This window comes from Berghia stephanieae, chromosome 8, assembly GCF_034508935.2.
Source record: "Berghia stephanieae isolate SIO BIC M18660-M18661 chromosome 8, UCSD_Bste_1.3, whole genome shotgun sequence".
NCBI lineage: Eukaryota > Metazoa > Mollusca > Gastropoda > Nudibranchia > Aeolidiidae > Berghia > Berghia stephanieae.
Window position 1 is genome coordinate 55,244,575 of NC_088367.1, and position 15,020 is coordinate 55,259,594.

The 15,020-nt window shown below is 36.5% G+C and overlaps 1 protein-coding gene across 1 annotated transcript; it reads left to right on the forward strand.

Annotated features, from left to right (window-relative positions):
- The first annotated feature begins 672 nt into the window (after positions 1–672).
- On the forward strand, positions 673–10,981 carry LOC144979077 (uncharacterized). Its single transcript, XM_078925691.1, has 3 exons — positions 673–786; positions 7,087–7,855; positions 8,214–10,981. The coding sequence occupies exons 1-3, from the start codon at positions 673–675 to the stop codon at positions 10,979–10,981; spliced, it is 3,651 nt and encodes a 1,216-aa protein (XP_078781817.1).
- Positions 10,982–15,020: the final 4,039 nt, after the last annotated feature.

A 15,020-nucleotide genomic window follows, 5' to 3' on the forward strand; every position in this document is an offset into this window, starting at 1 on the left:
CTATCCAACAGCAACACTTAACATGTAGGACGAAACATAACGCCCGTTAGGCGATATTACAACTATTTATTTTCGGATAGAGACAACGCTGTAAACGGGCAGATTCTCATTTCTAAACTTGAGTACGGTGAGAGAATGTGAGTAAAGATCCTTTTCCAAGGACTCAACTATGCTATGCGCCGAACGAGGCTCGAACCCAGGACCTTCCGACCCGAAAGCGAGTGTCATACCAGAAGACCACGCGGCCGTTTTATTTGACTCTAGTCAGTGGCTACCACTCTTGTAAGAAGACAATGGATTGAGAACGTCAAAGAATGAAGCGGCTGGTAAACCCTCTCCTTACCAGCAATTTTCAGGATTTTCCCCAAAACTTCACACCCAACTACAAAATAGATTTTTTATCACTCAGACACAATAGCAGTAAAGTTCTTGCGATACAAAATTTCTTTCGCCAAACATGCTCTACAACACACTGTTCATTTTCTTTAAATTTTCTGATGTACAAAAGAAATTTTAATAAGAATAATGTTGGTTGTATCGTAACGAATGTGACGATTTTCCTTAGCTGTTATAAATTTTTTTTTTGGAGCTTTATATAGCACAAAATCCACTAAATGTTCTCAAAGCGCTTTACAAGGGGTCCCTGGCCAACAGCAACACATAACATGTAGGATGGGACATGAGAGGGTTAATGATTTAATATCTTCGATTGACCAATCAGCGACAAGAAGAGATGGCGCTTCCATCATCTTCAAACTCTGGACCAGGGAAGCAACTGAATCATCGGTCAGTATCGACGTATACATATATACAGGTCTGACATCCGAACCCACTTATGGGCCTAGTTTAACATTGTTGTAATGGATAATAATATTTTGCGTCACTTTTTATTTTTTGATTTGCATTACACCAATGAGCCCATAAGGAATTGGGTAATCAGACCTGCAAATAAGTACACTTCGGTTTTAGTCACACTTGTAGAAGGAACGAAATTAACGTCATTTAGCTATTATTGTTATTGTATTATATCGATCAGACTCTAAACGTTCAAGGTTAGACACAATATTGTGTTGTTACTTTAAAATATCGGACTGGCGGATGTTGTGAGCATGTCACCTAAACGCACAGCATCAATAAAGCCCTTTGAACTCATTTAGTGGATATAACGGTATATGAAAGCTAAAGGGATTTTTCTCTTTTGCTTTTGGCTTTTGTTTTGTTTTTTGGTTTTTTGTTTTTGTTTTTTTCTTTTTTTGTTGTTGTTTTTTAAAGTTTTGTTTTGACTGAGTTTTGTTGTTTTGTGGGGTTTACTTTGGCATTTATTGGGGGGGGGGGGGGGTTGTTTGGGGTTTTGTGTGTGTGTGTGTGTGTGTGTGTGTGTGTGTGTGTGTTTGGTTTTTTTAAATTTTTTTTTCTAAATTTTCATTTTTTTTTTTTCCATATCACAACTGCTATTAATCTTCAGACAAACAGATTGTGTGTGGTGCGAACACCGTAAAGAAAAGCGCTATACACGAGCTTATCTTTTCTCCATGTAATTTTATGTTGAAAAAATATAAATAAATAAATAAACGACTAAACTAGATTAGCGTACATTATTACATTATAAAGGATACGGGTTGTTCGTCTAGGGATTTCGTTTGTTTGTGTTTGGAAACAACGAAACATGCCCACTCACTGCTATTGTAACGTACTACGTATAAAAAACTAAAAAAAAAAAAACAACAAAAAAAAAAACACACCAAAAAGAAAACAAAAACAAAAAAGAACAAAAAACAAAACAAAACAAAAAACACACCAAACACATTTTCAACCAACACATTAAAAAAATTTTAGCTAGAAATTTTGTCCTTTAAACCTTTAAATACCGATCACTTTTTTTTTCTGGCCAAATTTTTAAATATATGTGTTTTACCCTCATCTTGTCAAAAACTATCAAACCTGGGAATGCTTGTCAGTCCTTTGTTTGAGATCTTTAATTTTCTTTTTTTTTTTTTTTTTTTTTTTTTTTTTTTTTTTTTTTTTGAAAGATGAGGGTTACTTGAATAGATCAATATCTAAATTTGAAGGAGTGTTTTTCTCTGACCAAAATTTAAAACTGTGTTTTTTCATGTGGAATGAAGAATTTTGTAAGGGTGAGAAGTATACTGCAGTACTATGTAAAAAACATATAATAAAAAATTTGGCCAGAAAGCTCGTCCTTCAAATATCCATCGACTTTAATGACTCTCATCTTGCCAAAAAACTCTCAAACCTGGGACTTCGGTGGTCTTCATAAATGTCCCATGTTTGAGAGTTTTTGCCAAGACGAGGGTCATTTAAATCGATCGATATTTGAAGGACGAGTTTTCTGGCCAAATTTCTAAATATGTGTTTTTTTCCAGAGCACGACAGGCAGAATCTTCCATTGCCACGAATAAATGGATAATGCTGAGATAATTCATTCAGAATATTCTCCAGTAATCACACGTGAGAGGCCAGGTGTGTTAGGCGGAGGAATATCATCATCACCATAGTAATAACAATAATATATCATTATTATCATAGCGGTGTTGGTGGTGCTTGTGGCGCGGAGGGATATCGTGACGGTGGGTGTGAAGAGGCCATGTTATTAGATTAACAACGACAGCAGCAAGAGGAGCATCTCACACGCTCAGTCTGTCCTTGGTTTTTGTATCGCATCATTGTGGGAAGAGAGAAAAATATATTTTTTATTGCGTATGAGTGTTCGACGGTGCTTAAAATCCTGTGCATGTCATAAGTTATTAAGAAGTAAAATGTCCCCGTAAAGGAAAATTGTAATTTAGAATGTAGGGTCACGAGAAAAAGACAAAGATAGCCCAGGTGTCTGCCGCAGTGCAGCGCCTTGGCGTAAAGTATGTCCTTGTTTTTTGTATCACATTGTTGGGGGGAGAAAAAAATCATTTTTATTGCGCATGACTGTTCAACTGTGCTTTAAACCCCGTGCATGTCATTTAGAATGAAGGAAAATTTCCTCTATTCCCTTGTAAAGGAAAATTTGTATGGAAATGTGTATTCAATTTAGAAACGACATAACCACCTCGCCAAAAAAAAATAAATAAATAAATAAATAAATAAAATTTAAAAAAAAGGTAGAAGAAGAAAAATAATCCGTGTTCTTCCTTCCTGTTTGAGTCGCCAGAATGTCTAAAATGTGACCCAACGTCTCAAAGCGGTATTATGTCAGAATGAACTAGATGAAGAAAAATAAAGTTATAACCTTAAAGACAAAACACGGTGTTTCCTTCTGTTCGTTATGGTAGAGTATAAATATTAATTCTTGCATTGCCAAACGTTCTAAAGTCCTATTTCCCACCGTTTTATCTCTAAATTCACATCTTGGGGTACAACCAAGTCCCTCTATATAGGAACACTATATAGAATGTCTTAGTACAACACATCCCGACATAATACCGTTTTGAGACGGCGGGTCACAAATGTCTAATAGCGACTCGATGGAATGTCATCAGGGCCAAGATACATACGAATACTCTAGAACTATTGCCGTAATAATAATAATATATGATATCTGCAAAGGAACTGTGTATCCACTAGAGAAATGAGTTGGCGTCGAGCCCAAAAATAGTCTTCGTTCGTGATGGGCGAGTCGCTAGAGTGTCCAAGATATCACTAAGCGACTCGATGGAATCTTAACAGGGTCATTATTGTACGCTCTAACTCTCTAGAACTATTGCCATTATGTATGATATCTACACAAAGGAAACCTGGACTATTACATGGAGATATGACTTGTCGCCTCGCCCCCAAAAAATTCTGAGCGAGTCGCTACAGTGTCCAAAATGTGCGGCTATGTGTACTCGTCTTGTGGTATGACACTCGCTTTCAGATCTGAAGGTCCTGGGCTCATAGTTGGGTCCTTGGAAAAGACTCTTTACTCACATTCTCTCAGCGTACTCAGGTGTAAATTGATTACCTGGCCGTTTACAGCGTTGTCTCTGTCGGAAAAAAAAATTATATCGCCTAGCAGACGTCATGTTTTGTTCTCCATGCTATGTGTCACGGACTCTTTGTAAAGCGCTTTGAGCACGTTTAGTTGATATTGCGCTAAATAAAAGCTCGAGTTAAAGAGTGTCCAAAATAGCCAACGATCTGATGGAATTCAGCAACTGGGTCAAGCGACTAGGACAAATACTGTCCATTTGTCTATCGAAGTTCTGAAAATGTCCATGTCACAGTAAAGATTGTTCACAATTATCTTATTAAATTTTATTTTATTAAGAACTGAATTCATCTCACTCCAGTTATATTTCGGTAGGCTTAGATAAACTTTACCTTCTAATATTAGATCGTCTTTCCTTTTATAGCCTTCCCTCGAATTAATTTCTAATTAGTGAATACTTTTCGTTCTACATTCTGTCACGTAGCCATTTATTATAAAAGCTGATAGGTCTAATATTCTACACTCACTTTCTCTCCACAATCTATGCGGACGGCCAGTCACTCTATTCCTATATATATATTGTAAGATTTTTATCTTTTGGGACTTTGTAGATATTATATCTACACCATTAAGACGCCGGAGCTTTTAACTTTGATTGTATAATCTTCAAGGATCAAACCCAAGCCCGCTGTACTACACTATAACCTCTTACCAATTGCCTGGAAGCGGAATTTTACGAGTCCAATCCTATTATCAGAGGAATAGATCATCCAAGCCCATCAACTGCCTGGAAACGTAAACTTACGAACCTGACATATTATCATAAGTTACGTAAAATATTCATATCTCTATTTGTAACTGCCACGATCACTGTTTATCTCTTTTAATTAAATTTCATCATTATTTTTATTTCATTGTAAACAAATCGTTAATTGTTTTTCATTTATAGTAACTAGTAAATTCTGGGGCCTCATTCTACATATATCTTTATGCATAGTCGAGTAGCTCTTTACTCACTTGAGACCATGACATTTTGGAGGGGACACATATAAAGAATTGAATTTATTTAGTTACTTATATCTATTTCATCTAACTTTAAAGTTTAAATTGTAAAACTCTTAATTGCCCCACTTGATCATATTTTAATTGAACTCCCTATTTACAGGATTAATTTTTTTTCTTTTTCATTTCTTCATTTAAATGGAATAGCAATTTATCCATTCATTCTTTCATTCAAATTGAATAGCATTTTATTGATTCATTCCTTCATTCATTTATTCATTTATAAATTATTCATTCATTCATTGTTCATTCATTTATTTATTCATTCATTCATTCATTCATCCATTCATCCATTCATCCGTTTATTCACTCATTTATCCAATCATTCATACATTTATTCCTCCCTTCATTCTTTCATTCATACATTATCCATTCATTCATTCATCTATTCACTCAGTTTTTCATTCATTCATTCATTCCTTGTCCACTTTGTTATTATATCACTCATTTCATTTTGTTGTTTGCCTCATTCATGAATTGTTTTCAATATGTTTACATTCCATAACGATTCATTCACCTGTCATCCAATCACTCAGTGTTGTGAACACATTTTGTAACTATTGTAAATCTTACGATATTTTATTGTTTTGTATTTCAGACATCACTGTTAAACACTCTTCAATGCCTAATTACAATTGTTGAACGACCATTGAACAAGAGAGAGGTCCCAGCCACGAACTGAGTTGGTAAATATATCCTTCATTATTCTCTTTTACATGAGTTGGGCATCACATAGTAACTATAGACATCGTGATTTGTTTTGCATAGTGATTTGTTTTAAATGCATTTTTGGCATATTACTGTTACCGAAAACCACTTATATATTATGTTCTGAAAAGTGAGTCTTTAAAAACTAAATAATAATAAAAGGAGTCTACTAGCCGTCGTGTTATATTTAGTGATAGATAACTTGGGATTATTTTGGCACCCTATTATTGTTATCACACTCTAGGATATTAGCGTCATTGCGAATAATTGTACACAAACTAACGACGAGTCACACACATTGGTGATACATTTTTCGTAGTAACATAGTTTAGAGTACACGCGATTGACACATTGTTATTGACACAAGTCATAATAACTCCGCATTGTATTGACACATTGCTTTATAAGATATAACGATAAAAGGCATCAAATTCAACATACATAATAAGTTGAAATAAGAGAGAGAGATTTCTAAAAATAGAACAGTTCATTCCAGTAAGTGTAAATAAATAAAACAGTCAGTAACAGTATCCTGTCAATATAATATATATAAAATATCGTAACTAATTTATTGCAACATGGAAGCATATAAAAGATACTTAAGTCTCGCAAAGGACTTAGAAATACCCAGGAAAGAATATTTCCATGGTGCGAAGAGAAAGTAAAAGAAGAAAAAGAACATGAAGAAAGAATTCGTAGAGAAGAAAATGAAGAAAGAATTCGTAAAGAAGAAAAAGAACACGAAGAAAGAATTCGTAGAGAAGAAAACGAAGAAAGAATTCGTAGAGAAGAAAATGAAGAAAGAATTCGTAGAGAAGAAAAAGAACACGAAGAAAGAATACGTAGAGAAGAACGAGAAGAAAGAGTCCAAGAAAGGGAACTAAAAAGACAAATAGCATTAGCAGAAGAAGAAACCAAAAGGACCCAAATGATGCTGGAAATTGAAAAAACAAAAACCGGTCATGAAAGAAAACATAATAATAGTGATGAATTTTTCGTGAAACTTCCACGCATGCCAACATACGATGAACGCTCAGACTGTTTAGAATCCTTCTTACACCGATTCGAAGTTCAGGCTAAAGGTTATCGTTGGCCAGAAAGCAAATGGACCACAGCCTTGATTAACTGCTTATCTGGAGAACCGCTAAAAGTTTTCTATACCTTAACAACTGAAGATGCAGATGACTATGGAAAAATTAAAGACGCTCTACTAAAAATCGAGAGTCGATTTATTAAAGACAAGATGGCGGCTCATTGATTTCTCAAGGATTTTGTGATCAGATTACTCGAAGTTAACAAATTTTTAGAGGAGAAATTCAGTGAAATTCTTAATATATTTTATCTGTGTGATATAAATTTATAGTTTTAATCATTTTGAAGTGAAAATGTCAAAGAATAAGAATAAAAAAGTCAATGGAAAGACTTCTGAAACTGAGGTTGTAAACACCCAAAATGGCGGAAAAAACAAATCATCGAAAAATGTTACTATTGAAGTTGATGAGTGCAAAGTATGTCACCAAGAGTTCAGTGATCCAAACCATGAAATGATTATTTGTGACAGATGTGATTGCTATGTTTGCAGAGTTTGTAGCGAAATAACAATAGAACAATATGCCCTCTTGATAGATGATTCCTGCAAGTTTCACTGGTTTTGTGAGGAGTGCGAGCGACCAGCTATGTCAGCAGTCAAAAAAGATAAATTAATAGAACAGAAATGCAATGAAATCCTGGATGATTTTAAAAGGAATGTTCTAGAAGATTTGAAGTCCCAAATTTTAAATCTCAGGGAAGAAATTGATATTTTGAAAAGAGATAAGAGTGTCCCACGAAACCCAACAGCAAATGCCCAACAAAGTTATGCAGAAGAGGTTAGAAAAGACTTAGCTAGCCAAGTGACAGCAGAGAGTGCAAAGGAACTAGCAGAAAGAGATAAGAGGAAGAATAATATTGTCTTTTTCGGTATCCCAGAGAGCAGTGCTGAGGAACTAGACCAGCGTATTAGAGATGATAAGACCTTTCTCATCTCGCTTTGTAAAGAAACTTTAGACACTGATGTTGACATATCAACCTGTAAACGCCTACACTCCAAAGCCCCTGGTACAAGACCTCTTCTGATATCAATTAAGAATGAGGAGCAGGCTTCTGGAGTTCTGAGAAATGGTCGTAAACTCCGCCAATCAGAAATACATAAAAATATTTTTTTAAAAAAGGATTACACCCTTTAGAAAGGGAAGAGATGAGGAAATTGGTAGAGATGAGAGACAAAAAAAGGGAAGAGACAATACAGAAAGGGGGAGAGGAGAAGTGGACAATATGGAGGGGGAAAGTTGTAGATTCCAATCGAAGACAGGGCAGGCCAGCAGACAGAAAGAGAGAGGAGGAGGAAAGAAAATAACCAACGATTTTAGTTCTAATGTACAGAATGTTTTTAACCCCCATCAGACGGACAGTTTTAAGTGCTTGTACAAAAAATTAGACCGTCATCGTACGGACATTTTAAAGTGCTTTTATACAAATTCAGATTCTTTTATCAACAAGAGAGATGAACTTTTATTAACGATTGATGCTGAGAGTGTTGATGTTATAAGTATAACTGAAGTGTTACCTAAAAATCAGCAAAGAGGTAAAATCGAGCCGGTAGAACTTCAGATTCCAGGCTTTGATTGTTTTCACAATATTCAGGATAAAAGTTGTCATCGTGGTGTAGCCATATGGGTTCGTTCAAAGCTAAATGCTCAACCAGTCAAGTTGTCAGACAACTTGTCATCATCCAAAGAATCCGTTTGGTGTGAAATAACACTTAGAGACAATGATAGGATGTTAGTTGGCTCGGTTTATCGTTCACCGAATAGCTCTTTTGAAAACAATGATAAGATTAATGAACTTTTAGTTAAAATGACAGAAGGCAAATCACATGTTCTAGTTACGGGAGATTTTAACTTTCCTGAAGTAGACTGGGCAAACGAGTTATCCCCCAAGGACTCAGATCACTCTGCTTCTAAATTCATGGAAGCTGTCAGGGATTCATTCTTAACACAGCACGTTAAGCAACCAACTCACTACCGTTCAGAGCAAAACCCAAATATTTTGGACCTGGTTTTTACAAATGAACATTCAATGATTGACTCAATAAGACATGAGGCTCCACTAGGCAAGAGTCACCACCAGGTTTTATATTTTGACTTTAGATGTTACACAAAGAAATGTTACTCGAACGAACCCCGCTACTGTTTCGATAAAGGCGACTACAAACAGCTTTCTGAATTAGTCTCAGCTGCAGACCTAACACAAAAAATAATAAACCTGTCTGTACTCGATGCATGGACTATTATCAAATCTGAAGTTATGTCTGCAGTGGACATCAGCGTACCAAAAGTTAAAAGTAGTTCAGACAGAACTTCACCTCGGTGGATCAATCCTACAGTCTTGGCAAAACTCAAGAAAAAGAAGCAAGCTTACAAAAAGTACTTAGAAACTAGAGAGGGTGCAGACTATATTAATTACACGAGGGCCAGAAATCAAGCCAAAAGCTCATGCAAAATTGCTGTAAAGGACTATGAGAGATCTATTTCTCGTATGGCTAAAGTGAACCCGAAAAAGTTTTTTGCATATGCTAGAACAAAAACGAAGACTAAAGACGGTATTGCGGATTTGTATGATGATCATAAGACAGCCTCATCTAACATTGACAAAGCCAATATTCTTAACAAGTTCTTTAGCAGTGTATTCACCAACGAGGATCTTACTAATATACCTACATGTGAAAGAAAAAGTGTAAACAACATACTATCAGATATAGAATTCGACAAAGACACTGTAAAGAAGAAACTAGACAAACTCAATATGAACAAGTCCCCAGGACCTGACATGTTCCACCCCCGCGTATTATGTCAGTTGTCAGAAGAACTCTCCGAACCATTAGCGTTACTGTTCCAAAAATCACTTGACTCAGGAACTCTTCCACCCGATTGGAAAGAAGCACAAGTTACACCGTTATTCAAGAAAGGAGACAAGAGTAATCCGGGCAATTATCGACCAGTTAGCCTCACCTCAGTGGTTTGCAAAATAATGGAGAGCATTATTAGAGACTATGTCATAACTCACCTAAAGAACAACAAGTTACTGTCTGAATGCCAACATGGCTTTGTTTCTGGCAGGTCATGTTCAACTAACCTCCTAAAGACTTTAAATGATTGGACAGAGTTTCTCGACCAAGGATCTTCGGTTGACGCAATCTACTTAGATTTTGCTAAAGCTTTTGATTCTGTTCCCCATCAAAGACTCTTAAACAAACTGGAAGCTCATGGTGTACAAGGAAATACTCTAAGCTGGATTAAGCATTTTCTAGTAGGCAGGAAACAGAGAGTTAGCGTGCAAGGCACAGTGTCAAATTGGACAGAAGTTCTTAGTGGAGTGCCACAAGGCAGCGTCTTAGGTCCAACTCTTTTCGTAATCTTCATTAATGATTTACCAAGTATTTTGTCTAGCTCATGTTCAATGTATGCCGATGATACTAAAGTATACAGAAAGGTAAACAATCTAGAAAATAGAGACAGTCTTCAGTTAGATATTGACAATCTAGTCAACTGGGCAGACGATTGGCAACTGAAGTTCAACGCTGGAAAATGCACAGTGCTACATCTTGGAACGAAAAACAAAATCTTTCACTACGATATGAGACAGCATCACTGTAGCGACAGAACAGCTCTGAATAAGTCAAAACTTGAGAAAGATTTGGGAGTACATGTTGATACTAAATTAAAATTCTCAAAGCATATAGAAACACAAGTTAATAAGGCAAACAGAATCCTTGGACTCATCAGAAGATCTTTTACCTATTTAGATGCAGCAACTATGAAAATACTATTTACTGCATTAGTCAGACCCCATCTCGAGTTCAGCAACTCAGTATGGTCACCACAATTTGAGAAAGATAAGAAACTTATTGAAGGCGTGCTTCGCAGAGCAACAAAAGTAATTCCTGGGTTGAAAGATAAGCAATATGAGGATAGACTGAAACGTATTGAAATTCCAAGCATGACATACAGACGAGTACGAGGTGATATGATTGAAACATACAAGTTTACACACAGTTTGTATCAAGTCGAGAGTAAACTTTTCGTGTTTGCAAACAATGGAACCAGAGGTCATAATTACAAGCTGCATAAACCAAGGTGTAACACATCGCTTAGGCAACACTACTTTAATCAACGTGTGATTGACCGCTGGAACAGTCTCCCTGAAACGGTGACCAATGCTCCAAGTGTCAACGCCTTCAAAATAGCTTAGATAGCCACTTAGCAGATTACATGTTTAGCATAGTTGAACCGCCCATTAAGATCCCATCAAAGGGTTAGACGTATATACAGGTCAAAAGATCTGTTAGGGTTAGGGCCTTCAATTTATCAAAAAGTTTATATATTATAGATACAGGTCAAAAGATCTGTTAGGGCTTTTTATTGACTTTTATCTCGATGAACTGAATGCCAAGATCAGCAAAGGCACAAAACGCCTAATACGCTGGAAAACTATACTAACTATACTAACTATACTAAAAAGATTTAGATTAACGGAAGATGGTTACCAGGAAAGGTTTCACACTGCAAAACCGGAAAGTGGAGAAGACTTTAATACATTCGTGAACCGAATTACTCAATTTCTAAATCGGTGGCTTGAGTTGGCAAACGTAAAACAAGACGACTTTGCAGGCCTTTACTATCTCACGCTGAAGAATCGAATCTATCAAGCTTGCAACCCAGATTTAGTCGCATTCTTTAAAGAGAGAAAGTCAGAAAACTTGGACAAATTAAAAATCTACGCAGAAAACTTTAACAGCGCACATCCATTGACACCCCTTAGCAGAACATTGAAGGAACCATACTACGCTGCCGCTGCTCAGAGTCCAGGTACACCTAAAGTTCAGTACTCAAATAGAACGAGCCGATCAATCACTCGGAACACGCAAGTGAAACAGGATGACCATAGTAACAAACCATGGAACAAACAGTTCAATAGAGACCATAGCCGACCCTATCAAAACAAAACAAGAAATAGCACTGACAATAATACTGAGTATAAGAAAACCAACAAACCTATAATTAAATGTCAATATTGTGGAATGAAAGGCCACACAGCAGACAAATGTTACAAAATCGTGGGATATCCAAAAGAAACTGCAAATGCATCACTCCAAACAGGTGTAAACAATCAGACACGAATAATGTCAGGAGAAAATATAAATGTGTATTGCGTGAAAGGTATGTCACTTTTAACACAAACTCACAAATCAGGATCGCTATTTTTTTGTGAAGGCAAAGCTAATGGAACTGATTGCAAAATATTGAGAGACACAGGATGCAGTACAGTAGGAATAAAAGCATCTTTGATCAATGACGAAGACAAAACTGGAAAAACGGTACAATGCATCACATTCAGTGGCACAGTCGAAACCTTTGAAACAGCTAATGTGTACATAGAAACCCCATACTATACAGGAATAGTGGAATGCTGTATACTTCCCAACCCCGTCGCTGATGTTATTGTTGGCAATATAAAAGGTCTTAAAGACAACCCAACAGATGTAAAAGAATGGTCATTAACCCAAGAAACAGCTTGTCTAGCAGAAACAAGAAAGATGACTAAGACAACAGAGAAGCCAATGACTATTTCTCTTGAACCACAACAATTTGACAGGAACACGTTCATTGAAGAACAGAAAAAGGACCCGACTTTAACATCATATTTCAATATCGCAAACAAAGGGACGAAATCAAAAGTTGAATACATCATTGAAAAAGATATTCTGTTCAGGTTACATAGGAAAAGAAACAAAATAGCTAAACAACTGGTCACGCCGAGTATTTACAGAAACAAAATCCTTGGAATAGCGCACGATTCAATAACTTCTGGACATCTTGGGAGCTCTTCCACATTGAAGAGAATATCCGAGAATTTCACATGGCCTGGAATTACTAAAGACGTCCGAGAATATGTGAAATCGTGTGACACATGCCAAAGAAGAGTCGCAAAAGGCAGAATACCGAGATTGCCATTAGAGACAACCCCAGCTATTGAAAAAGTTTTTCAAAAAGTTGCAATTGACATTATAGGCCCTTTAACAAAATCAGATAGAAACCATACACACATACTAACACTAGTCGATTACGCAACCAGGTGGCCAGAAGCGATAGCATTGAAATCAACTACATCGGATCACATAGCTGAAGCATTGATGACAATTTTTACTAGAATAGGCATACCAAATGAGATACTGTCGGACAATGGACCCCAATTTACATCACATATGATGCATGAAACCATGAAACTCATGGGAATCCAACACTCATTCACAACTCCCTACCACCCCCAAGCAAATGGTCTTTGTGAAAGATTTAATGGCACTCTAAAGAAATGTTAAGAAAAGTGTCAGCAGAAAAACCAGATGATTGGGACAGATACTTACCAGCAATCCTATTTGCATATAGAGAAATACCCCAAGAATCTACAGGCTACTCCCCATTTGAGTTGATGTATGGACGATCACCTCGCGGCCCGATCAATATAGTAGCCGATATTTGTAAAGGAAATGAGGAGGACAATAACGAAATTATGTTTGCTTACGAATATGTAAGAAACCTGAAAGACAGAATAGAGGACACATGTAAGCTAGCACAGGAATCCGTCACTAAAAAAAGCAGAGAAATACAAGGAATACTCCGATCGAAAAAGCAAGTCAAGAAAATTTGAGATTGGTGACAAAGTACTAATACTCTTACCCGATGACTCGAGTAAACTTTTAGCTACATGGAAAGGACCATTCAAAATAACAGCAGTAAAATCTGGTGTTAATTACGAGATTCAAATTAACAACACAACAAAGACATTCCATGCAAACATGCTAAAAAAATATTTCGATAGAGACAGATTATCACAACCAATATTTAACCATGTTGAAGCTGCAAATGTAGGATTAATCATCGAAACTCACAGCGATGATGTCGAACTACAACACACCCCACAACACGGTAACTCTAAAAATAGTACAATTAATGACGTCACAATCAATCCTCAACTAAACGAATGTCAGAAACGAGAAATCAGGTCATTATTAGAAAAGTACCAGTCAGTCTTTACAGACGCACCCGGACATACAACATTAGTGGAACACGATATAAAGTTAACCACATCTACCCCTATCAACGTGAAAAACTATCCTATTCCATTTCACGCACGAGAACAAGTTGAAAAGGAAGTTAAGGATATGCTAGATACAGGAATAGTTAGATATTCTTCAAGCCCATACTCATCACCAATAGTAGTAGTGAAAAAGAAAGACGGATCGATAAGGCTATGTATCGACTTTCGCAAATTAAATGAAGCAACAGTGTTTGATGCAGAACCAATACCAAATCAAGAGAATTTATTTGCTGCCTTATCTCAAGCAAAATACATGACAAAATGTGATCTTTCTAGAGGTTACTGGCAGATTCCACTGAAAGAATCATGTAAGAAATACACAGCATTTCAATCACCATTAGGATTGTTAGAATTTAACTATATGCCATTTGGATTATCGACAGCCGCATCGACATTCCAAAGAATGATGCGTATGTTATTAAAAGACATCCCGTCTACACTCTCATACTTCGACGACGCATGTATTTTCTCAAACTCATGGACTGATCACATGACAACCTTAGAATTAGTGCTTGAAGCATTAAAACGTAATTCTTTAACAACAAAACCGTCAAAAACAAGCGTTGCATTTTACGAAATTGATTTTCTCGGTCATACCGTTGGTCATGGGACACAGACACCCGAGACAGAAAAACAAACAAAAATCGCACAATTGCAACCACCTAAGACAAAAAAAGAAGTACGCAAAGTACTTGGGCTCCTAAATTTTTACAGGAAATACATTTACAACTTCGCGCACATCGCGACACCGCTAACAAATCTGACAAAGAATGGGTCACCGAACAAAATTGTTTGGACAGAAGCGTGTCAGAATAGCTTTAACCAGTTAAAGGCATTACTCTGTTCAGAACCAATTCTTAAATTACCCGACATATCAAAAGAATTTGTTGTAAGAACTGACGCGTCTGATAAGGGCATCGCAGGTGTACTATTACAGGAACATGAGGGAACTCTAATGCCTTGCTTATATGCAAGCAGAAAATTATTGGACAGAGAATCACGATACTCTGTAATAGAGCGTGAAGGACTGGCCATCGTCTTTGCTTTAAAGACATTCAGCAGATATCTACTGCTAAAAGAGTTTGTGGTCGAAACGGACCATAAATCACTCACGTACATAAGAAATAACAAA

Coding starts and splice junctions, on each gene's coding strand:
- LOC144979077 (XM_078925691.1), top strand. CDS start 673: ATGGGACATGAGAGGGTTAATGATTTAATATCTTCGATTGACCAATCA. Junction 787..7,086: donor GGGAAGCAACTGAATCATCG/GTCAGTATCGAC, acceptor AAAATGTCAAAG/AATAAGAATAAAAAAGTCAA. Junction 7,856..8,213: donor TGGAGTTCTGAGAAATGGTC/GTAAACTCCGCC, acceptor ATACAAATTCAG/ATTCTTTTATCAACAAGAGA.